The 24,471-nt window shown below is 45.0% G+C and overlaps 2 protein-coding genes across 2 annotated transcripts in view; one reads left to right on the top strand and one right to left on the bottom strand.

Annotated features, from left to right (window-relative positions):
* GAP43 (growth associated protein 43) overlaps positions 1-8,116 on the bottom strand; it is a 53,356-nt gene extending 45,240 nt beyond the window's left edge. Inside the window, exon 1 of the mRNA XM_083737416.1 lies at positions 7,803-8,116. Coding sequence (XP_083593542.1) covers positions 7,803-7,832 — 30 coding nt within the window. The 5' untranslated portion in view covers positions 7,833-8,116. The remainder of the gene's footprint in view (positions 1-7,802) is intronic.
* Positions 8,117-18,512: 10,396 nt separating this feature from the next.
* The window catches only part of ZBTB20 (zinc finger and BTB domain containing 20), a 641,091-nt gene continuing 635,132 nt past the window's right edge, over positions 18,513-24,471 (top strand). Inside the window, exon 1 of the mRNA XM_083736534.1 lies at positions 18,513-18,534. The gene's annotated coding sequence lies outside the window, so the exon portion shown is untranslated. The remainder of the gene's footprint in view (positions 18,535-24,471) is intronic.

Genomic DNA, 24,471 nt, shown 5'->3' with positions numbered 1-24,471 from the left:
CCCAGAGACTCAGGCACCAATCCTACAAATGCAGTAACTCTTCCTCCCTCCCTGCTGTCTCATTGAATTTTCTTTTTAAAACTTCCTTCCCACTCAAAGCTCCACCTTTTACCCATCTCTTCTCCATGAGATCCAGCCAGGACAGCACTTGTCTGGTAATAAGCTATATTCAGTAATTAATGTTTTCACAAATTACCGAGAAGCGAAATTGTGGGCTTTTTTCCCCCTACACAAAAGACTCTCGGTGAAAACATGTGTGACCTTGCATCTAGGAATTCAAAACAGTTATGCAAATGTTGTCTAAATTAAAACGCAGAATCCCCATGCGAAGTATTAGCTCAGAGTCATAGAAAGAGAGATTGGCATGCAGGGAGAAACATGCTCAGTGGAAATCCAGCAAGAGAAAAGTAGAACCAGAATGTGCATCTTTGGGTTGCCAGACATGGGCAAGAAAAGCTCGACCACCTTTCTGACTGGATTTTCACTTTTTGAAATATGGCAACCCTAATCTAGATGTCTCAATACTAATGGTTAACAAAATGGTGGGCATAGCTCAGTAATCTCTGTTGATCTGAGTTAAAGCACAGTGTAGAAAACAGGACCAATACTAATCCCATTTTCCACTCAAGTATCACAAAGTGCAAGAACTCCCTCTCCATCTTCACAGTATTAGGCACTGCATTTCTGATTTGCATGCATTTTAGTCATTTGGGAATTATCAAACCTATCAGCAATGAGTTCCAAAGGTCACCTGTCCACTTCAAGATCTTCACACACAGCAGCAGTGGCATAGGGCCTGCTTCCCCATGAAGCAGTTCCATGTGTCTGATTATGCACATGGGGAGAGCCTATCACATCATATGAGTCTTTCCCACCTGACTGGTACCTAGGCTGGAGGGGAGGGCCCTGACCATGGGGTTACATCATCCACATGGAGTTAAACAGGCCCTGGGATTGCATCACAGAAAAGGGGCTCTCACACCACTATGCGTGAAGCAAGGGGGGGAAATACTTTCTGTAGACCTGCAGCAGATTTCTGTATATTACAATTTCATTGCTCTAGAATTATGTGAAACTGTTTCCTTCTCTGTTGGTCCAAAACTACACATTATTTTAAACACAGCAATCATTTTCAGATTATAAAATGGAGCTCCATGGGGAGATCCAAAGACCTTAAAAGGGAAGGTATGAAATGCATACCTTCCCAACCTCTACTAGTGTGTGGCAGCAATGTGAGAGTCAGTGTGCTATGGTGGTTACAGTCCTGGACTAGGACCTGAGAGACCAGGGTTCCAATCTCCACTCTGCCATGAAGCCCGTTGGGTGATCTTGGGCCAGTTATTCACTCTCAGCGTAACCTACTTCACAGGGTTGTTGGGATGATAAAATGAGAAGGAGAACTATGTGTGCCACCTTGAACTCCTTGGAGGAAACTACAGATGTAAATGTTATGTGACTTCGGTAATTCTTAATAGATATGCATAAGATTAGTCTGTCTATCTCAGCTGGGCCAGAAGCTTTTCCAAATGAATTTGGATTCCTGTTTAAACACACCCACCCGATGACACTGACCCATATGCTCCTTTCCTTTTAGCAAACCATGTTTTCGTTTCTCCCCAGGCCTCCTTCACATGTGCACAATTGCATAGATGTTGCTCCGCTGCATTGTTATCCAGTACAACTACAGCTTGTGTATGAATACTATAATCACATGAGAAAGGGCTAGTGGCCAGATGAGAAAGACCCAGACAATTATTACAGTCCCATCAGGCATGGTGGTGATTGAGAAGTGAAAGGCCCATGGAATTGGCCCCAATCGTGTTGCTTGGGAAAACACACATTCCACAGCAAGGTGCATCAGCAACATGTAGAAATGATTCGGTATGATTAGGTACAGGCATACCATTCAATATGGAAGAGTACATTTCCCATGTTTGTTGTTCTTTACTTGTGTGAACACTGTTGACTAGTGTGATTCTGAACCTTCCAATTTTTTTAATATTGTAACTTTCTAACATTTGTTGCTCTGTTTCTCATCCTAACTGGATGTTAACTCGGGAAATTGTTGTTCAGTTGTGTCCGACTCTTCATGACCCCCATGGACCAGAGCACGCCAGGCACTAACTCAGTAAATAGTTCTCATCTTTATCCAACATTTCTATAAGCAAAAACACAAAGCAAAAGACCCTTCTTGCATAGGAGGCTGCTTACGTCCTATTGCCTTTCAAGTACCTTGTCAAGTTCCTCAGTGTTGTTTCTGACACATCTTGTAACACATGAAGCTTTCAGGTCATGGGGAATGTGGCCTATCATCAGACATCCCTGAAAGTCACTCCCTTTAGGTATTAGCAACTGTTGTCATGCTCTGACAAATGTGGTCTCAGGCTGCTTCATCCATTTGCTGATTGTTGCCTGTGGAAACCCATTCCACAGTGAGTGAGTTAGGCCCCACTCTGGCATTGTTCTCTGTAGCCTCATGGGCCCCACCAAAATGGTTCTTCAGTAGTTGGTCTGCACAGTGCAGCAGTAAGATATACAAGCGCTGAATCATATGACACTTTCTATTGTGCTATTCCTTTCCACATTAACGCCATGCCTTCATTGAAGCCCTTGGTGCAGACATGGGATGAAGTGAGGAAGTAACTCACATGATCCATATGCTGTGACTCTTGTAGACTACAGGCAAGACAACATGGAGTAGTTTTTTGTGGTGGCAACCACTGGTGTGAGCCAAATCCTTTCCCTTTGCACTAAACCCCCTTCTACCAGAACTCAGTCACTTGGTACCATTGCAAAGAGCAGTCATGACCCTTACTTCTGATTGTTCACTTTCATGGGCAGTTACAAATAGGTGGCAGTCCTGAAAACTAGGCCTCTATGGGAGTCAGGCATGGGCAAGTTCTATATACAATGCAATGTCCTTTTTTTGAAAAACATTGCACCCTGAAGGTATATGAACCCATTCAAAATGGGATGTCAAAAACTCTCAGTTGACACACAGCAGGAAGGAGGAGCCTGCAGGTTATAAACTCAAAGATCATGGGAGAAGCTGAGCCCTTTGATAATGTATGCCTCTGTGGTGTGGGACAAAACAAAGCTCAGGAGTTGTGCATAAAATCACGCCATGGGGCAGGAAGAGACTACCCAGGCTGCAAACATCTTCTCAGTGTGAGCCACTTGGAACCTGCAGTTTATATGCTCCCTGTGTGACTGAGAAAGTCAATCATTTATAGATGCACATATTAAGAACAGAACAAGCAGAGGTTTTGGACCATCCACACCCTTCAGCACAGTGAAAGGCAAAGCACTCAAGGCAGCCTCTGACCAGCAGAGCCATGCCCCCCACAGCATGGGATAACTGTTTTACAAACTAATCACAGAAAGAGAGGGTCAAAGGTCTTAGTATTTTACACACCTAATGTGAAAAAGATAGGCACAGCATAAAAGAGCTGCAGACAAGGGGGTGTATTCTAAATTCATATAATCTGTGGACATTGCCTTTGCAACAGTCGCATCATCTTGCCCTCGCACAGGAAGACAGCCTCAGGTTATACATATTACCTAAATGTTGACTGCAGAAGTGGCTGGGAGAATTCTAAGTTCTGAAAACCTTTCCAACATGGAAATACAATCTCCATTTGAAAAACTGCTTTCTTTTGCTCAGCTTAAGAAAGAAAGCCCTACACCAAATTATCTTCTCTAGAAACAGCTCGAAATCATGACTGTGGGTGTGGTTATGGACAGATGTGCTGGCATAGCCATGTTTTCAAGGTGTTTCTTGGGAAGGGCTTTATTTCCCTTATGAAATATGCTTTAAAAACTCTTATATCAGAATTCAAAGAACCACAAATGCCCCTTTAGTTCTGACATGTGGCTATGAATGCTGATGGGAAAGTTGTACCGACAAGGAAAGGGTGACATCTTCCACTAACCATCTTGGTTCCCTTTTACTTTATGGAAGAACTGCTTTCAATTAAACCTCTTGGGAAGCTCATCTATGCAAAGGGGGATGGGTTACACTAAGTGATTTATGAAAAATCCATTTCTATAATAACCAAGGAGTTCAGAAATTGGAGGGGAGGGGGCAGGGGAGGGAGAGAGGAGGAAGAGAACTGAGACTGAGTATTTCCATGCAGATGCTTGATTTATAAGAAATCTTCAAAGACAATAGTCATGGATGGAATGTAAGATCCTCAAAAGCCTCCAGCCACAAAAAAACCCTCTCAAGCTAAAATTAAAAGTTTTGAGAAGCCGCGTGTCATGTCTGTCTGCAAGATAAGCTCTAGCCATGATCTACAGCCAGTGCCAAGTGATATAGTTCTGTGGGCTTTAGTTGATGATATTGCTGTAGCCCATTATATCAGGGGGGGAATCAGCTGCAGATGCTTGAGTTTCCCTCCCACAAAGAAGGGAGATGGCTTCACCTCCTCCCTGCCTCAGTATTTAAAGGTACATATCACCCCTTGCAAGTTTGCAACCTCTGCATTATGCAGCATAAGTAAGGGTTTTTTTAAAAAAAAATGAGACAGATGATACCCTGAAGAAATAAAACCTCCTCTCTGGTGCTTACTCCTGTCTTTCTTTCCATCTTCCCCTGTACCTTTCCGCCTTCCTGGTGTTTTAAAAGGCACTACACTATCCAACACTAATTGCTGAAACAGTTGCCTAACCTTTGATTGCTCTACAGTTGCATTAAACAGTGTCCAGATAGATAGATAGATCCTAGCTTGTCCATGCTACTCCTGTGGAAGAGGGAAGAAATGCAGGCTCTCCCTTCTTCTTCCACCTCCTCCTTGTACCCCTCCCCTTCCTTTGATTTCATGGGTGTGGCAGGGTTCAAACCTCTCTTTCTCTCAAACACAAGTGTATTGCATCAGGGAAGCAATGAATAAGGCAAGGATCCTCTCACCTACAAGTGGGAAATGCTAGCTCTCATTTAATCACCCATTCCATCCATTACTGAGCACTTTAGCCACATAGTATTTGTCTGTTTCAATATATAGTAGAAAACAGGAGAAGCACAGCCATTGGTTAATGGAACATATATAAGGCACATTTCCAATCACAGAGTACAATATAAACTTTAGGATTTTATCTTCGAAATATACCCAAATCTAATCTCCAATTATTCTTCCGCATCACCTTTCAGCATTTTAATGGTGGTGGGTTTTTTTAAAAGGAATACAGCTGCCAAGGTGTTAGAAATCTAGGTTGTGCCTCTGCAAGGCCAGTTAGGTATAATGTTTCGTTCTGTGCATTCCGGTTACAGGCACAAACAAACTATAGGCATAGATTTTGAAGGGGGGAGGCTAAAATTGGATATATGTACTTCTACATCTATCCTTCTAGAATACCACATATACATTCAAATACATATGATCAACATAGATGCATGGAAACAGATATGTACTTCAGAGTCCACCCACACCCAACTCCCAGCCCCCAAAAGAATTCTGCTATTTGTCCTTTTGCAAGCAAAAATACAGGAGGGGATTCCCCAGGAAGCAAATAAACCTCCCTTAAATTTGGAAACACCCACTTCAGATCACGGTCGTCTGTTATCTGGCTTTCCTTTCCTGAATAGTTGAAAGGAAGAGCAGGAAGGGGGTTAAGCATGGGAAGAGAGGGGTTCCTTCATTTTCTCCAGGTTTGGTTTATAAGGTATAGGTTTGAACTTCTATGTGTTTTATGAGCATGATCTGTGTGTGCGCGCAAGCAGTATAACTCTCAGGGTAGAACGGAGATCCATGTGTGGGTGTGTCTGAATAAAGGTTTGCACCTGTGTGCAGTTATGTCTATGTGTGTATGAATGAGTGGGTATGTGCATGGGTGTGTCTCTTTGTGTCTGCAAAAGTATGTGCACTGAATTGTATATTGATAGAGCATTTTCCCACACATCTAAATATACCTATGTATGGTTGCATCCATGGAAAAGCACTCAGGGGTGTGTAAAGGGGTGTGGCTGGTGTCTGAAAGAGTGCCTTTTTCTTTTCTTTTTTAATCCAGCACAGATTTATAAATGTGCATGAAAACTAGGAAGCATAAAAACCCACCCACATACATAGAAAAAGTGTAAGAGCATAACCATGAGGTGGGTAGGATATTAGCCATGTGCTCTCCTTTGAAAAGATGGTGACTGTTCCTCTCACAAGCCTATCACTCCCAAAAGCTTCAGAGGCTGCTGCTACCTTATTTTAAAATGTGTTAAGCCTCTCCACTCACTGCTGTGTCATTTTTGCCTTCCTCCTGCTGCCTTTTCATCCCACATATGGCTACTGAATATGCTCTGCTGGCTGACTGCAACATGTTCTATGACCACTCTGCTTCAGGATTTAGTGAATGTACCACCAACTGGAGTGTGTCTAAAACACACACACACACACATTCGGAAATAGATGCTATTGCAAGTGGAAGTTCCCATTCACCAACCCCACCCTAGAGATCTTTCAGACCACCTTTCTAACATATATGTTGGCTCGGAAAGGCATGCGGCTTTTCAAAATCCAGATATTCAGTAGTCACAAATAACCATTTCAAACACCACAGTTTCCACCCACCCAACACCCTAGATGCTGCATTATGGAACAAGCTGATATACTAGAAGGAAGCTGCCAGATATTTTTTTAAAAAACAACCTACTGAGATTTCTCTTTTAAAACCTATACATATACAAAATCCATTTTCCACACATCAAAGACACCAAAATCCTGGTCCAGTTTGAATAAATCAGAAGTTAGACCACATGATGAATAAGATAAATTCCTCTCCACAAAGAAGGATTTGGAGCAGACTTGACCATTGACCAGCAGTGGAGTTTAAAGGTGTGTGGAGGGGCAGAAGGCTGTCTGAGGGCGTCTTTACAATTTTATCATTGCTGGAAATGAAATGCCTTCTCAGTCTTTCCACAAAACCCCACTTGCTTCCCCCCCCCCCTCAAAACCTTGTGAGCCAACAAGAAATTAACCAGTTTCCACCAAGTTCATATACTGTTCCATCTTCCCCATCCCACCGTAGCTGAGAGCTAACAGAGGCGTGGTCCTCTGTCTCTTTTACCAGCTGGTGCACAGTTGTCCAAGTGTCCCCGGCATGAAAGGAATTGCAGAGGGAACCCCAGCCCACACCCCTAATCTCTCCTAGCAGCTCATTTGTTTCCCCCACCCCTAAGAAAAAAAAATTTAAAAGGCAATGGGAGGAATGGTAGAGCTATTCTTCTTCAAGTTGCTTAAAGAAAAGGAGGAGAAGGAAAACCTACACCCATCTTCCAAGCTCCTTCTAATCTCTATTAGAACAATCACAGACAGAAAGCATCTCTCAGCTAAGATTCACATGGTAGCTCGGGAAGGGGGTGTATGAAAGGGAATTGCCTCAACGCTCCCCCTCTCCATTTTCCTCTCTCCTTCCTCCCATCCATATCCACACACCCTCGACAAATCCTAAATAGACAATCCTATGCCACGTACATTCCCACGACCCCCCTCCCCCAGGTGTGTCTAACAAGGATATCCCCCTTATTGCTCCCCAGTTCTGATCATTAGGCAGCCTTCCCCCCACCCACCCACCCGCCAACTCCACGGGAGGCAGAGAAAGAGAGAGGAAAAACCACCCCTCCGCTGCATACATGGAAGGGGTGTGATCTGAGCCTTTCGTGGGAAGATGCTAAAGAATTGCAAAGGAAGCAGTTTCCTATATTAAGAAAAAAAAAGAATCTTTCTTTCTCTCCTGCACGCAGATCCAACGCACATTAAGCCCACAAGTCTTAGGAATTTCTCGGCGGAAAAGAGGTATAAAATCTTCAGCTCTACCTGTTTTGTTCTTCTCATACAGCACAGCATGATTGTATTGTCCCCTTTCTTCCTTGTTGTTCCTTCCTTCTCCTCTCTCCTTTTTCCTCCTCTCTCTCTCTCTCTCTCTTATCTCTCCCCCCACCCTCTCCACTCCCTCCCCTCCCTCTTTCTCGCTCCTCGCACACACTCACACACACGCACACCCTCACTCTCACAAACACGCCAGGGCAGTTAGCAGCAACTGTAAGGTCCACAGCTATTGCTCATCACACATGCTCTCTCGCTCGCTCGCTCTCCCCCTCGCTCCCTCCCTCCCTTCCTCTTTCCCAGAATTGTTCACTGGCAGCTCTCAGTGACTAGTCACTTCCCCACCCCCAGCCCCCTACCACCACCAACATCACCACTATCAAGGCAGCCACCCCCTCGCAAGTCCTCTGCCAGCCTCATGAATATTTAAACCTATCCAATCTGGACCCAATTACCCAGCGACTTTCCCACTGTACAAAAATTGCGGGGTGGGCGTGGGGGGGGGGGAGAGAGAGAACATTGCAGACTGCTCAGGGGGTGTGGCAACGTATGATTGTCAAAAGGCAGCTGTGTTTCGTAGTGGGTCGTTTAAAAATAAAAAAGGTGCAGAACTCATTCACACCGTAGTGGTTAGAAAAAGGAGCAAGCAGGGGCCACAGAGGTGTGTCTGTGTAAAAGAAAAGTAGTAAGTCAACGGCGAATGCATGCAGTGTGTTACCAGCGTGACGTGATGTGGCATAGTATAGACTGGAAGATAGCCCTGAGGGTGGGCTGCACCCTTCAGCCACATGCACGTATAACAAAAGTACAGGCAGATTTCACAAACACGTTGGCAACCGGGAAGCACCATGCAATTGCACAGACGACAGAGTCACTTGTCTTTAAGATGGGTAGGATCCTGTTATGTGCTTACCTGAGGGGTCGCTTGCAAGGATTCAGGCACATTTGTCAGGTTGCACCATGACAGTGTGGCATAGTGGTTAGAGGGTTGGGATTAGGTAACTGGGCAACTGGGGTTCAGATCCTTACTTCAGCCATGAAACTCACTTGGGTTACTTTGGGCCATTCACAGTCTCTCAGCCAAATCTACCTCACTGGGGTGTTCTAAGGATAAAACGAAGAGGAAGAGAAGCATTGACACCACCTTGAACTCCTTGGGGGAAAGTGGAATGGAAGTGCGAACCCACAAAAATGGAGACTTTTTGTGAGAAGGAAAGTGATGGCGAAATGGGCTAAGCTTTGCTTTGATGCCACGTTGTGTAGCCTCCCTGCAAACAAGTCAGGTTGAATGTCCATCATCTGGAAGCAGCCTCAGTGGGACTTCCTTCTTAGTCGACATGCACTGAAAGACTATAAAGTGGGGGTGAGGAACCTGTGGCTCTTCAGAAGATAAAGGGCTCTGCACCTTGAACCCAGCCTAGTAGCAAATTGGCAGCTGATGTAATTCTTTCAGCATCATATGATGGCGATATTCCGCCCTAGTGAGCAGCCAAGCCACCACATTTTGTACTAGCTGCAGCTTCCAGGGCAGCCTCAAAGGCAGCTTCACATAGAGCGCATATATGTGTAGGCATGCATGAAAACATTCACATATGCACCATGCATACATTATCATTGGAACGTCCAGGAAAATAATCACAGCACACATTTACGTGTGCCTTCTGAGAATCTGAGGCAGGATGACTAACTGCCAAATGTGGAAATTCATGGATCTGAGCCATTTCAGAGTTACTGAAATGAAAACTCAAATAAAATCAATCCCTTTTTCCCCAGTTGACATATTTCTTGAACTTTCCTGTTCATCAGGATCTGTCACTGAGGTCTTCCCACACAGCCACATGTTTATTATTTTTAACTCTCGTGGTCTTTGTTCCAAAGTTGAAACTTAATTAACCAGCCTACCTGTAATCCAATGCAGGGTTATGTACACAAAATGCTCTTGAAATAAATGGACAACATAACCTGAACAGTGTCTTAAGAGTGTGGCCTCTTTAATAGGAGAGGGGTGCATCTAGTATTAGACTGGATTTAACAACCATAACCCCCTGACAAAATCAGGAATGGGCAAACAGCCCTCACTTCACCTAAAAAACAAATCTGGGGTTTTTCCAATTTAATTCACAAGCAGTGATTGCAAAACCCAGATGGCAGAACTGTGTCCCATCCTGCCAGTTCTCTCCATCCCACCCCACCCCGCACCCTTGTCAGTTCTCTCCCTGCCCCCACCAGCAAAAAAAGAACATTTTTGAAATTAAGGCGTAAAAGGCAACAGAAAGGAGCCCCAGCACGCTGCCTCAGGCTCAAGAAGTTGAACTAATACTCCTGAGCATGTTCAGAAGTCTCATTTACCACTCCTGGATAGAGCAACTGGCCATACAGCGGGTCTAGCAGTGAGCCAGACTCCCTCCTGCCATTGTTTACCTCAGGGTGCAGAACCTCAGTCCCAGGATCCAAATGCAACTCGCCGGGCCTCTCCGTCTGGTCCTTGGGGCTCTTTCCAGACCATACCAGGCCCCTGCCCCAGGCCATAAGAGCATAAGAAGCAGCTGCTAGATTAGGCCAATGGCTCATATGGTCCAGCATCCTGACTTTGCAGTGGCCAACCAGATGCCTATGGGAAGACTACAAGCATGACCCAAGCACAAGAGCACTCTCTCCTTCTGTGGTATTCATAAGCATTACCTCTTCCAGCCATGGAGACAGGGCACGGCAAGGCAATTGTTGTGAGTAGCCGTTGCAGCCCTGTTCTATACTCAGTTTGTGTTTTAGCCTGACTGCTCTACATACCCAGCTCCTTCAACCATTCCTCATAAGGCTTGGTTTCCACAACACTATATCATCTTGGTTGCCCTCCTCTGCACATATTCCAGCTTGTCAATATCCTTCTTAACCTGTGGTGCCCAGAATTGGACACAGTACTCCAAATGGAGTCTGACCAAGGCTGTACCTTCTGAAATCATCTTGGATCAGCATACGGGTGACTCCGCATTTATGCGTTCCATTCCAGAGCGCAGCATGCATATGCAAAATCACAAATAATGCGGAGCACCCTAGGGAGTCCTAGTGGCTCATGAGGAGACCTACCCCAAAGCCCAAAGAGGACCTCTTCAGACTCCAGGTAGGGTCTCCTCGTGAGCCAGAGAGGCAGTGGGGCTTTGTGGAGCTGTTCAGCATCACTGCCTAACAGCTGACATGTGGGGTAGGGCAGCAGCAGCAGCTTCTCTGTGTTTCAGCTGAAGTAGCCTTGCTGCCCCTCCAGCTCACATGGAGACCCACCCAGGAGCCCAAAGAGGACATCCTCTTCAGGCTCGGGGGACAGTCTCCTCATGAGCCAGAGCCTTGTTGAGGCTGCTCAGCTGAGGCATGGGGAGCCTTTCCTGTCCATCAGCTGAGCGGCTTAATAAAGCCCGCCCCCGCCTCTCCGTCTTCCATGAGCCAGAGTGACTTGGGGGTTGCTCAGCAGAGTCGAGGGGAGGCTTCTTCCTTGTGCCTCAGCTCTGCCCATCAAGGAAGCCGCCCTGTCTCTCAGGCTCACATGCACACAAGCCGGGGGGACAGGGCGGCTTCCAGAGCTGATGTGCGGGGAAGCACCTGCGGCTGCTGCTCTACCCTGCGCATCAGCTGTTTGGTGGGAAGCCTCAGCAAAGTCCCACTGTTCCTCTGGCTCGCAAGGAAGTCCTCCCCAGAGCCTGAAAAGGGCTTCCTCTTCAGGCTCTGGGAAGGGTCTCCTTGCAAGCCACAAAGATTCCCAGAGGACTCCCCATTTCAGGGACCCCCTTCCAGGATCCCGGCACCATGCATGTGTGCAGTCGTGTGCAAATAGGGGAGTTGCTTGTACTTAAAATGTTCAGACACCTGAACTTTTATTCAAATCATGTATTCAATTTTAATTTGGGGGAGGGGAGGAAAGTGGAATGAATACTTGTTGTTTGAAAGGCTTTGTCAAGCCACATAATTCATTTTTCAGTAGTAAAACATTTATTTGAATCATTCCAGGGTTGCCTAGCTACGTCCTATGAATCTTTACATTACATGGGTTTGCTTATCCTCCCTTCCCCTGCGCACACAAGTGCACTCTTCCCCCAATGTTCTGAAGCAAAGAGCCTCCATAACCCTGGTTGGCACAGGGCCTCTGCTCAAATCTGAAGGGCTTGCTGGTATTGCCTTTTCCCTCTTCTGACTATACCTTCTGCCTCCCCAGACAATGATGCACAAAAGCTGAATAAGAAGCGATAAGACCATCAATATGTTTTATGGTTTGCCATGAAGCAAAGGTGGGGAACCTTTTTCAGCCCAAGCCCACACTCCTTGGGCAACTTTCTAGGGGCCACATGCCAGTGGTGGGCATGACCAGAGGCAAAAATGGTACCCATTTGTGCAAACACACAACTCTTATCTTTGTACTGTGAGCTACATTCAGCCACGCAAAAGTCAGAGGTTTCTACACACACGTGCCTATCTCTCCATCCTCCAGTCAGGCAAGCAAGAGGCATCATAGCTATCCAAGGACACATTTCACCCACATAGAAACACTCCAGGAGGCTGCAGAGCAAGAAGGGTGAGGGGTGTGGCCTTGGGAGAGGGGTGTGTGGATCAAGGGGAGCTCTGAGGTCAGACAGAAAGTCCTGAGGGCTGCAGTCAGCTGTAAGGCCGGAGGTTTCCCCAGCCCTGCCATAAAACATCACCATTAATACCATTAAAAGGGTAAAAATTAATTAATTAATTTTAATAATTAATAATAATAACTGGTCCAAATCTAGTCCCAGTTAATTAATTTTTATACCCCGCCCATCTGGCTGCACCTCCCCAGCCACCCTGGGCAGCTTCCAACAAAATATTAAAATACAGTAATCCGTCAAACATTAAAAGCTTCCCTAAAAAGGGCTGCCTTCAGATGTCTTCTAAAAATCTAGTAGTTGATGTTCTCATTGACATCTGGTGGGAGGGTGTTCCACAGGGTGGGTGCCAGTACCAAGAAGGCCCTCTGCCTGGTTCCCTGTAACTTGGCTTCTTGCAGTGAGGGAACCGCCAGAAGGCCCTTGGCGCTGGACCTTAGTGTCTGGACAGAACAATGGGGGTGGAGACGCTTCTTCAGGTATACTGGACTGAGGCCGTTTAGGGCTTTAAAGGTCAGCACCAACACTTTGAATTGTGCTTTGAAACATACTGGGAGCCAATGTAGGTCTTTCAAGACCGGTGTTATGTGGTCTCAGTGGCCGCTCCCAGTCACCAGTCAACTGCCACATTCTGGATTAGTTGTAGTTTCCAGGTCACCTTCAAAGGTGAAGAGATAGAGAATGCACATAGAGTGCATTGCAGTAGTCCAAGCAAGAGATAACCAGACCATGCACCACTCTGGCGAGTGTTTGCTTCATGCTTCCTTCCTTTCTTTTACTTTTCTTTCTTTCTTTCTTTCTTTCTTTCTTTCTTTCTTTCTTTCTTTCTTTCTTTCTCTCTTTCTCTCTTGTGCATTGGGATTCCCTGCCTCATTTCCTCAATCACTATGGCTGGCCTTGAATTGGGCAATGAATAGTTACCATAGTCTCCAACTGCCCCCCAAATACTGGGACAGCCACAAAAACCCTTAAGCCATCATGGCTTCTCACTTTGTTATGCAGAGCCCCCAATTCCTATCTTTGTTGAGATATGCTAACTGGAAATGACATTGCATTGGGGGAAGCTGTGGAGAGGAGTTGCCAACCAAGCCACCTTCTCTTCCTCCACCAATGTCACCTCCTTTGCTGCCACTCCTGGGAGTCAGAGAAGGCGGGGTGCAGGGAAAAGGGTCTTGCGCAGGGTCCAAGGAAGGGAAGCCAGCCACCCAACTGGCTGGCCAGTAGAGCAGCAGGAGCAGTATCAGGAATAGGAGGAGGAGGAAGGGGGAGTGAGGCAATGGGGACGATGCCACCATCACCATCCCTGCCATGGGAAGCTGAGACTCTCTGGCCTGGTGGGCCCCCAGCCCCCCAGCCAGCCAGCCATGCTAAACAAAAACTAGAAGGATAAAGTGAGCTAAGTCAGGACTGAAGAGAAGGCTGGAGGAGACCCTGGGCAGGAGACATCCCTGGGGGTGATGAGGTAGTGGCAAAGGCTGTAGCTAGTGGGGTGGAAGTGGGCCTGTCGGGGGCTGGAGTTTGAGGGGTGGGGGCAGGGAAGTTATGGGGCTTGAGGGTGGTCACTGGATCTAGCTAGGCTTCATGGGGGGTGTCTGTATCATGGAAAACTTTAATTGAAATCTTAATGTGCAATCTGGTGGCGGCGGCTGCAGTGATACTGCTGTAGAATAAAATGTCCCTATTTTCATCTGAGGATTGTTGGTGGGTTTGATGTTACTACAAACCAGTACTGGAAACTCGGTTTTGAAATGGTGGGTTTCCCACTTTGGATATCATGGCAAAGTTGAGGTATAATGAACCAGGAAATGAGGGAGAGAATCAGAGCTCACAAGTGGTGCTGTGGGGGAGAAAATGTAATTGTAGGTGTGGTTGTGGCATCTGTACTAAGCCAACGTCAGTCACTCCATTGGTTTGCCATTTGTAAAATGAGAATAGTCATGGACCATCTCAGAGATTGTTGGGCACATCAATGAATAAACACTTTGCAAGATCAATGACTTTGTAGAAACTGTTACAAACTAGCAGCCTCATATCTGGCATTTTTCAGGAATTTTGAGAAAAATCAGCACAGCTTTGAAATCAGTGGTTAAAATTAACACAGTATTGAAAGGTTCTGTCTACCATCTCAATTCAAAATGGAAACCAATTATATCCAAACACAGATGAAAACCTGCTACTTGATATCAGGAACTACAATGCAAAATTTGGTTACAATGCTTTAAGAGGTGTCTCAATGCACAGCAAACAAACAACATTCGAAACTATTTAGTAGATGACTAGACAGGATTCTACAGCAATATTTTAGCCTCTACTTACCCTTCCAACAAACCCAGATTCTCCCTCAAAAGAACCTTGTGGCAGTTACCATATTTTAACTCTTCCTCAGACAATTCCTGTCATTTCAAATCTAAGATATGTGAATGATAAAATAATAATAATAATAATAATAATAATAACTGGTCCAAATCTAGTCCCAGTCATGCTGTCCTCTTCTTTTGAGAAAGCAATTCATTCTGGAATGAAAATATCCAGTTGCTATAGCTAAAAAATAACATGATTTTAAAAGGCCTTTTGTATGGAGGCTGTCACTACACACACACATTCACAAACACACACACACAGAGAGAGAGAGAGAGAGAGAGAGAGAGAGAGAGAGAAGGAGAAGGGAGTTCCAGCAGTGACAGAATCACCTAGATTCAAAATCAACCAGTAGCAGAAAGAAATATTAATTGAATGAAACAACAAAGTGCAAAGGTGTTGTGTATCAGGTCTGAAGATTTCAAAGAAAGTGAGCTGAATAGCCTTAGCTCAGTGGCAGGGGGACGTGATTGGCATCCTGAAGATCACAAGTTACATTTTAAGCATCTCCAGTTAACAGTATATTTGGCAGCAGGAACAGAAGAAAACTTTGCCTGAGACTTTGAATGCAGTCTATCCGAGTCACAACGCCCATCATCCTTGTTCCACTGGCCACGCTGGCTGTGGATTATGAGAGCTGGATTCCAACATCTTGGAGGGTCACCTGTTTAAATCCCATTTGATATGCCTGAATAGGGCTTAAATATAATCTGTCCCCAACCTGCACTTCTGGAGAAGTTTTGGACAGCATCTCCCATCAGGCCCATCCAACATGTGTTAATTGGGATGGTGGCAACAGTGGTCCAGAGGGTCTGGAGAGCTTGAACTGGCCAATTCCTGAGCTTTCCCTTTCAGATATTGTGTTTGGCAATTGAATTAAAGTAGGTCAGAGGAAAAGCAAATGCTTGTGGCAGCATTAAAGTGGTGTGTGCGTTAATCACAAACTCTAATTCTGGCACAGGCCTCCTAGTTCTAATTATGGGATTTTCAGTGAAACATATCCCAGATTCTCAAAATCTTCAGTTAGCACAATTTAATATACTTATGGCTCCATTGACATATAATCTGTACTTTTCAGAAGGCCCCGAATTTCAATGTCATACAGACCAGGGATGGCTAACCTATGTCCTCCAGATACTGGTGGACAACAGTTCCCATTATCCATCTAGGGCTGATGGAAGATGTAGTCTCACAACATACGGAGAGCCAAACGCTATCCATTCCTGACACAGACACACACTAATCTGTATAAGAAGAGAAAAGGTAGTTGCCCATTCTCTTCCCACTCACTTAAACCTCACTTGCACAGTTTTACAGTATGTTCCAATCCTCCCCATCACAAGTCTAGTATGGGGACTTCTATAGTCTGACCCAAAGCAGGTGGTAGAATCAACGGTGGCTCACTGTGACTTGTTTGCGAAGCATTTTGAGAATAATACTGCTTGCACCCTCCAGAACCTTAATTCCACTGTTACAGCAGATTGGTCTCATCAAGCATCCAGAACACTGTCTAGTCCTGTTGTGTTGGGTGAGTTTCAGTTAGTAAGCTCCATTGGTCACCCTGTATGATGTCCTCTGCTGGGGGGGGAGGGTGTGTGTGTATGTGTGTGTGTGTGTTCCTATTAATTCTCCTTGATCTCTCAACAGCTTTCAGTATCATTGACCACGATATCTTCTGGAGCAACTGTCCGAAATGGGGGTGGGTGGTACTGCTCTGCAGTGGTTGCAGCCCTACTTGGATGGTTATTTTCAGATGGAATATTGTTCAATCCATGAAGACTTCAGTGTGGGGTTCAACAGGGTTCAGTTTTACCCCCGTGCTGTTTAACATCTACATGAAACCAGAGTGGAGCCATCCAGAGTTTTGGAGAATGTTGACAGCAATACACTAAGCTCATAACATGACAGGATTTATCTCCCAGCAGCTTCCCTGCATAGCACAATTGTGATTGCTCATACCTTTCCTTTCTTTCAAGGATTTGGTTGCCATTTGGTCCTTCTGGGAAAGGGCCATAGCTCAGTGACAGAGCACCTGTTTTGCATGTAGAAGATCTCCAGTTCAATCTCTGGCATTTTCAAGTAGGGCTAGGGGAGACCCCTGTATAAAACCCTGGTGATCTGTATAGACAATACTGAGCTAGATGGACCAATGGACCAATTCGGTATCATTCTATTGGGCAAGGGCTGTAGCTCAGTGGTAGAGCATCTGTTCTGAATGCAAATGGTCCCAGGTGCAATCCCTGGCATTTCTAGGTAGAGCTGGGAATGTCCCATGCCTGATGCCCTGGACATCCACTGCCACTTAGTGTCAAAAGTACTGAGTTACATGGACCAAAGGCCTGTCTCAGTATAAGGCAGCTTCCTATGTTCCATTGCTCAGCCAAAGGCTTCTGCCATTTCCTCTAAATGACTTCTAAGCTGCTCCTTCCTGAGTCTTCCACCCCCTGTAAAACCTTCTCCTACTAAAAAGAAAATTCTATGTCTCCTTCCCCCACTTCTCCTACTATAGCAGTAATACCTTTCTGCACAGGTCATTCTACAGGTGTTCCTTAAATGACAAGTAAGGGGCAAAGTGACTGTGAGGAAGTCAGTGAGGAGACAAAAAGAGCAGTTGGGGAAATATTTGCACAACATTTATTTGAAAGGGCAGATTCCTGAATCATTGGGGCCTTCCAATGCAAAGCATGCTTCATAAATATTAGATTGAAATTATTATCTTTCTAGAATCAGCTAGCCTGGTTGGTGATGGGGTATGTATATGTCACACTGTCTTACTGCATAAGGATTTGCTGTGTACATCTGTTTTGTTCATACAGCATTGTTCATGGCTTAATCTTAATTTATGAGGCCTGCCTCTGGGCTATTTCTTCTACTGCCAAGCCTGTTTTGCCTTAACGGAAGAAATGAGGGGTTTTCTCCCCTTCTCACTCACTGCTCTATTCTTATCCTGCCAGCACATTTATTTATTGATCTGCTTTTGTTCGTTAAGAAAATTTGTATCCTGCCTTTCCACTGAAAAAAAACCCTAAACCAAAATCACCCAAGACAGCCAACAACATCAAAAATCCAATAAAACAGCAATAATCAATTAAAACAATTAGAAAAAGACAGTGTTTCAGGTAATGAAAGCCTGGTTCATACACCACTTATCTACAAGGAGGTAAGTGAGTTAGGGTTGCAGGTTAAATCATCACAGTCAACGGGAAAGTTTTTTTTGAAAAGCCCACTTTTTAAAAAGAATTTATGCATTTTTACAAAGAAGGATGGATAACATGGGATGAAATGGGTTCGTGGCACTGGATTTGCTGGTGCAAAAGACCACAACTCATGCATGTTTTCAGTCATCTTCGCAGCAGGACCTCCACCACATATATGCTAACCATTGCCTGGCCTGTGTCATTGCATCTAGCTCACTGGTATGTCAGGGAATGTTCCGCATTACCAGAGTGGGCACTCAGGTGTGATCATACTTATGACCCTCTGCATCTCACTGCTCCATAGCAAGGCAAGGGCCTTGGTGGGATTGACAGTTCTAGTTGCATGAGAGCCAGTGTGGTGTAGTGGTTAAGAGTGGTAGACTCATAATCTGGGGAACCGGGTTCGCTTCCCTGCTCCTCCACATGCAGCTGCTGGGTGACCTTGGGCTAGTCACACTTCTCTGAAGTCTCTCAGCCCCACTCACCTCACAGAGTGTTTGTTGTGGGGGAGGAAGGGAAAGGAGAATGTTAGCCGCTTTGAGACTCCTTCGGGTAGTGATAAAGCGGGATATCAAATCCAAACTCTTCTTCTTGCATTGTTAGGAAATCCCTCATTGGCTCTAAAGGGGGATTTCCACCCCAAAGTAAATTCCAAGCAAATTCAGAAATGAGAGGTTTTTTTCCTGAGAATCAAAGTATATGATGAAATTGTTTAATTCCCTCCTGCATGCCTGGTGAGTTCCCAGTAATTCTCACCCCTCACCCCCCCCAAAAAAAATAAACAACAGACGCATTTTGCATTTTAAAAATTCTGCATCATAATAGCAAAGGCACATTTGACACCCCTGTCTAGTAAACAAGGTTGCAGGTTCCACAGTAATAAAGTCTGCCAGTAATTCCCCCCCCCCCCCATTCTTTTCCGACTTCAGCTCCAGGCAGCTTACTGCTTGCACTCTGTTGCTGTAGTCAGACATCAAGGGAGACCAGGTGACTATGGCTGTGCACCGCTCTCCCTGCAGGCATGTAGACCTTTCCTTCCCAGGGAAAACTTGGTGAACAAGCTTGTGATACATCCACTTTCAAAGGACGGCTCACAGAATAAGTTTCTGGTTATTCTCCATAACAGTCTGTTGTTGTTTTTAAAAGAATGCTTCTGATTTACTCAGATTTTTTTCCCTTGATGTAGCAAAAATATTGAGGATGCTGAGCCCCAGAACAATGCTCTACAAAAGTGATTACATTTTTTAAAAAAAAAAAAAAAAAGAAATCTTCTCACATTGCAGGTTTCAATTTGTCACAGTTAATCCTTTAATTGGCCTTTCTGATGGAGGAGAATTTCATGGCTGGTATTAGCACCGAATGGCCAAAAATCTGAGTTAATTTTGCTGTGACTACTTTGTGCTCATTTGGCAAAACAAAAATCCTAGAAAATGTCCTCTAAAACCTTCCTAAAGGGCTTTTCCAAGCTTTCTGATGTCAGCAAAAGCCAGTGGAGAGAAAATGGACTCTGATTAACTAGGAAGCTTTCATTCCTTCTATCTATGGCTGCAAGTGGCCACAATGTGCCATAGGAACTGTATGTTCCTCTTCAGTGTAGCTCCCAGGAAGATATTAAAATTGCCCTTTATTGTATTTCAGCCATAGTGTGGAACTGGGATAAGCAATGTGTGTGAGAAACTCTGGTGGCTGTTAGAGTAGAAGGTGTGCATAATATGCAGAGGAAAGGAGTACATAAGAACATAGGAAGAGCCTGCTGGATCAGGCCAGCAGTCCATGTAGCCCAGCATTTTGCTCTCAGTTGACAACCAGATGTCTGTGAGGAACCTGCAAACGGGATCCAAGGACAAGAGCCCTCTCCCCTCCAGCAACTGGTCTCTAAAAGCATTACTGACCCATCGCAGAAGCAACAACAGAGAACTGGAAGTTCTTTGTACGTGACTCTTTGGCTGATAATCTTTTGCCGTCTTTGATGGGCATCAAACGGTTGCATGTTTTGCCTGGAGTATAAATGGTGCACACAAGAAAACAGTCACATTACAGAGATGCAAAAACTGCAAAGAGCCTTGTGGCACCGTAATGACTAACAGATTTATTATGGGGAAAGCTTTCATGGACCACAGGCCACTTCATCAGATGCATGAAGTATAAAGTTTCAGCTCTTTGTTTAGCATTGCGTGGTGTGGGAAGGAGGAGATATTATTGGTAGTGGTTTCTCCTTGATCGTCAGAATATATTGGAAAGAAGAATTAAAAAAGCAGAATGTTATTTCAAATGAAAGGAATTCCTCTTTTTCAAACACTCTTTCACCCTGCAGATCAATTATGGAGCTTCTTCTTCCCTACCCTCCATCTCCTAATGCTTTCTGGTGCAGGAGCCACAACGTTGTGAATTCCCTTTACAGGGCAACTTTCTCTATCTTACTCCCCTTCTCCCAAAGCCAAACTGGTGTCTTGGGAATGAATATCCACAAAGATATTCTCATGTGGTGAAGGAATTGTGTGATTAGCTGAGGATTCAAAGTTAGCTCTCTGCTGCTGCTGTATGCAAGTGAGTTGAACAAAATTTTGCTGAAGCCCTTTTCAGAGGTTCTGAGGTCCCAGGGTGAACCTATGCAGAAGTGGAGAGCAGGATCACGGCCTTCTTCACCCCTGGTTGTTCACCAGACTACCTATACTGCCCTGGGTCAAGTATAATCTCTGCATAGATTGACTTAAACAAGCAGTTGTGTGAATGAGGCCACATTTCTACTGTTTCCACACATAAGTATGACTGGATAAAGAACATATGTAGGCTCACATCTTTGTTTGTTTGTTTGTTTGTCTCCCACCAGGAGCACAGAGCAGCTAACAATATAGTATCACATACACACAGTACACAATAGTAAAAGATCATTAAAAACATCACAATATAACCAAAAATGAAAGCAGAATAGAAATGGCAGTAGGAGGGAAAACAAGAATAGTAGAGTCAACAAAGAAAGATGGTTGCATTCCATAGGCCTGGGCAGTGGTGAAGCTGCATGCTCTGCTACTGGGGGCGGAGAGCAGGCAGGGGCGTGGCTGGCATCTGGGGGCGTGGTATGCCACCCACGAGGGCGTAGCACACTGCCCGCAGGGGCATAGTCTGCGTTCTGGGGAGGTGGCACCCGATGTGTGGAGGGGTGCACAGTACACAATAGTGGTGCTGGGGGTGGTCCACTCCCTCCACACCTGTTTCTTCGCCAGTGGGCCTGGGTAGGCTTGAGCAGGGCAGGGGTCTGTCTTCAGGATCCCACAGGCAGGAGCATACTTGTCAAAGCAAGCTAGGAGAAGGGCTGTAGCTCAGTGGTAGAGCATCTGACTTTGCACCCAGAAGGCTCCATGTTCAATCCCCATCTCCAGGTAGGATATGGAAAGAACCTACGGACAGTCACTGCAAATCTGCATAGGCAATACTGAGATGGATGGACCAATGGCCTGATTCAGTACAGGTGTCTCCCCACTTATGCATGATCAGTATGCGCACTCCCACTGACATGCACACCAAAAACGGATCTGATAGGGGGCGGGGCAGGGGAATCCCCACTAGCACACATCCCAGTGACACACACGGCGGGCCAGAATGGAACCCCCACATAAGTGGAGATTCCCCTGTATAAGACAAATTCCTATGCTTCTGCGCAAGTTTTCTACAGCCTGGGAACTGTCCTGGGTTCTGCAGCCCTTGTCCTCCAGTTCTTTCCCCCTCCTCATCTGCACCAGGCCATATGTTAGATGCAATGCCTGTTGAGTGGACTGCTCTGGCACACAGGCTCCTAATCCCTCATTGGTGAACTGTGTCTGATTTACTAGCACTGAACGGAGGAGTTCTTGCATTCAAAACACGTTCTAGCTTTCCAGTTTTACTGAGCTGTAATGTACACGTGATGTTGAAGGTGCAAAGTTTAAACAGTACACATGCTTTAGTCTTGAGTTCAGCAAGGCTCATATTTTAGTAATTTAGGTTGTCAAAATTTGGCTCTAACAGACTCTAGCATGAATTATTTGGAGACCTAGAGTAATGTGGAGGTTAAGAGGCTGAGCTATGAACCTTCAATCCGTACTTAAAGTCTCCCTTCTTTGCCATAACTCAGTTGGCAGACTTGGACAAAACACTACTTTTCACTGTGGCCCCTGTTTTCAGTTTGGGAGAAAAGATATTTACTGGGTTATTGTATGTAAAAGTCCCTGGATATCTGACACACCTGAATACAGCACTGTATAAATGCCTGAGTGTCATTATTATGTGGTGGTGATGTAATGACTGATTTCTGTACGTCTTAAGACCCAGTGTCCTGATGGTAAGGGTGATGGAAATTAATCAAATTAACACTTATCTGGCTAAAAATAAAAATGCCACTTCTTCTGTCTCATTTAATAGATGCAGAGAGGAGGGGCTGGCAAAGCTGTGTGCCCATTGTGATTGCCACAGCACACCCACGCCAGCATCTCCACGGAGACACAGCATATTTAGGTGAAGCATCACCAACCTGTTGCCAAGGAAACAGGGGATGCAAAAAATCTCAATGACATTCCATTTTGAAGCAGTCAAGAAACCTCAGAAAGGGATTTTAGAAAGTGCCTGGGAAGGAAGCGGAAATTGGGCTTCTAATTACAGATTCTCAGCCAGCTCTGCTTTATTCCCTGGTTATTCTCTCTGCTCACATCACTGTCTTCCTGCCATTCTCTGTCTGCCGAGGCACAAACACCAGACACCAGTGAAACCAAAACTTCCTTGGGCTGAGACGAGAAAGTGGGAGGAGGTTTGTGGAGGTTTTTTAAAAGACAGAATTAAGGTACTACTTGCATGAAAAACATAGGGAGACATAAGATGGAAAGTGGGCTGCGGCGGGTGTGTCAACAGCTCAGGGTAAATGTCGAGATAGGAAGGGTCTCTTTGAGCACACCCAAATGTATGCATCACCCAGAGGATTTAGTTGATGGACAGTATAGAGATGTAGCAAATTAATTAGATGCGGTCTAACAAACCCAAGGCACTTTAAAGTCCTGCTGGAGTATGTAGGACTTGAGAGCTTAATTGTGCACTTAAGTGCCATCAGCCTAGATGAGATTTAAATGCGCTTAGCTTCCTTTCGCTTGCACAGCACATTGTGAGACAAATATTATGCAGATGAAATGGTACCCCCTTTCAAAACGACAAGATTCAGTCCGCAAATTTGTCTTAATATTTTGGAATTTGGGAGTGGAAATCAGAGGCTTACTTGCCTGCGCTTAAAGCACAAGCCGAATGAGCTGATTTGGAAGTATGTCTGACTAAGGATGTATACACCTTAGCAGCTTAAATATAGAGAGATCATCCCTCCCAGCAGCATTTCAAGCTGAATTTGCACACTGTTGTTCACATCAGAGTAGGGGCAAGGATGCCTGCACCTGACACACATGAACTTTTTGGTTTCCTTGCCTATTCTCAATGCGTCCATAGGCACATGTGTGATGGCTGGCCCAAACGTTCCACATCCAGCTTCTTGTCAGACTAAAACTGGTTTGGAAGAAATGCATCGAGCAGTGCTTTGTCAAGAAACTACAGGATCAATATGGATTGTGGCCAACATTGTGTGAATGCTGTTTCAAAAAACTAGCAGTGGGAACATGCTGGCTGCATAGTAAACATTAATGTGAACATGTCCTTAGTCTTTAGGGAGTTTCCATGAGAAGGAACTAGTCATGGCATGGTGGGGGTTGAGGATGGTGGCAGCGGCAGGTGCAGACACCTGGCCCAATGTTTTTCTTTTATTAACAGAGTTGGGCCCTATGAAAGATGATGGCTTAATTCGCCCTCCAAAGAGTTAAAATTCCCAGCAACTCTTAACAAACTACAGCACCCAGAATTCTTTGAGGGGGGAAATGTGCTTCAAACATGCATTGAAGGTATAGTGCGTACACAGCCGTATATTAGGCATATTTTGAATAATAAGCTTTACTTTTGTGGTCACAAACCACTGCAGGAACACAGCACAGGACTCATAACCCAATCCTTATGTGTCTTATGAGCACAGAGGCAGGCTTACAGAGAGCGGCGCTGGGTTACGTGCAAGGCAAGAATTTCCTGTTAACTCTAGAACAGATACAAATGATATGTTTTCTCAAGTCTTTTGCCCACGCCAACAGAAATGTATTGATGCAAGTTTGGGGCTCTGGTTCACGAGACTGGATTATATAAGCTTTCGGATCATGTTTTCTGTGCATATTTAGTGCAGTCATGCAAGTGGATAAATCTTTCCTGTTATCATTGCACCGCATTACTAAATTGCCAGCATTTTTAAAAAAATATAAATAAATAAAGCATTGGCAAAGGTCCTTTCGGTTTTCTGTGTCTGTTGGTATTGATGCTAAAGTCTTTTCTCTCTACCTCTCTGAAATGATGCGGAGGCAGACATAGAAATGCGTTGAAGATTCTCTGTCTACAATTAGCTGCACCAAGCCCCCAGCTGGAAAGCATGATGTGGCAATA

Source organism: Podarcis gaigeae (genome assembly GCF_964106915.1).
Source record: "Podarcis gaigeae genome assembly, chromosome: 4".
NCBI lineage: Eukaryota > Metazoa > Chordata > Lepidosauria > Squamata > Lacertidae > Podarcis > Podarcis gaigeae.
Note: the sequence above shows the minus strand (reverse complement) of the source record. Positions and strands in the feature narration are given on the sequence as shown.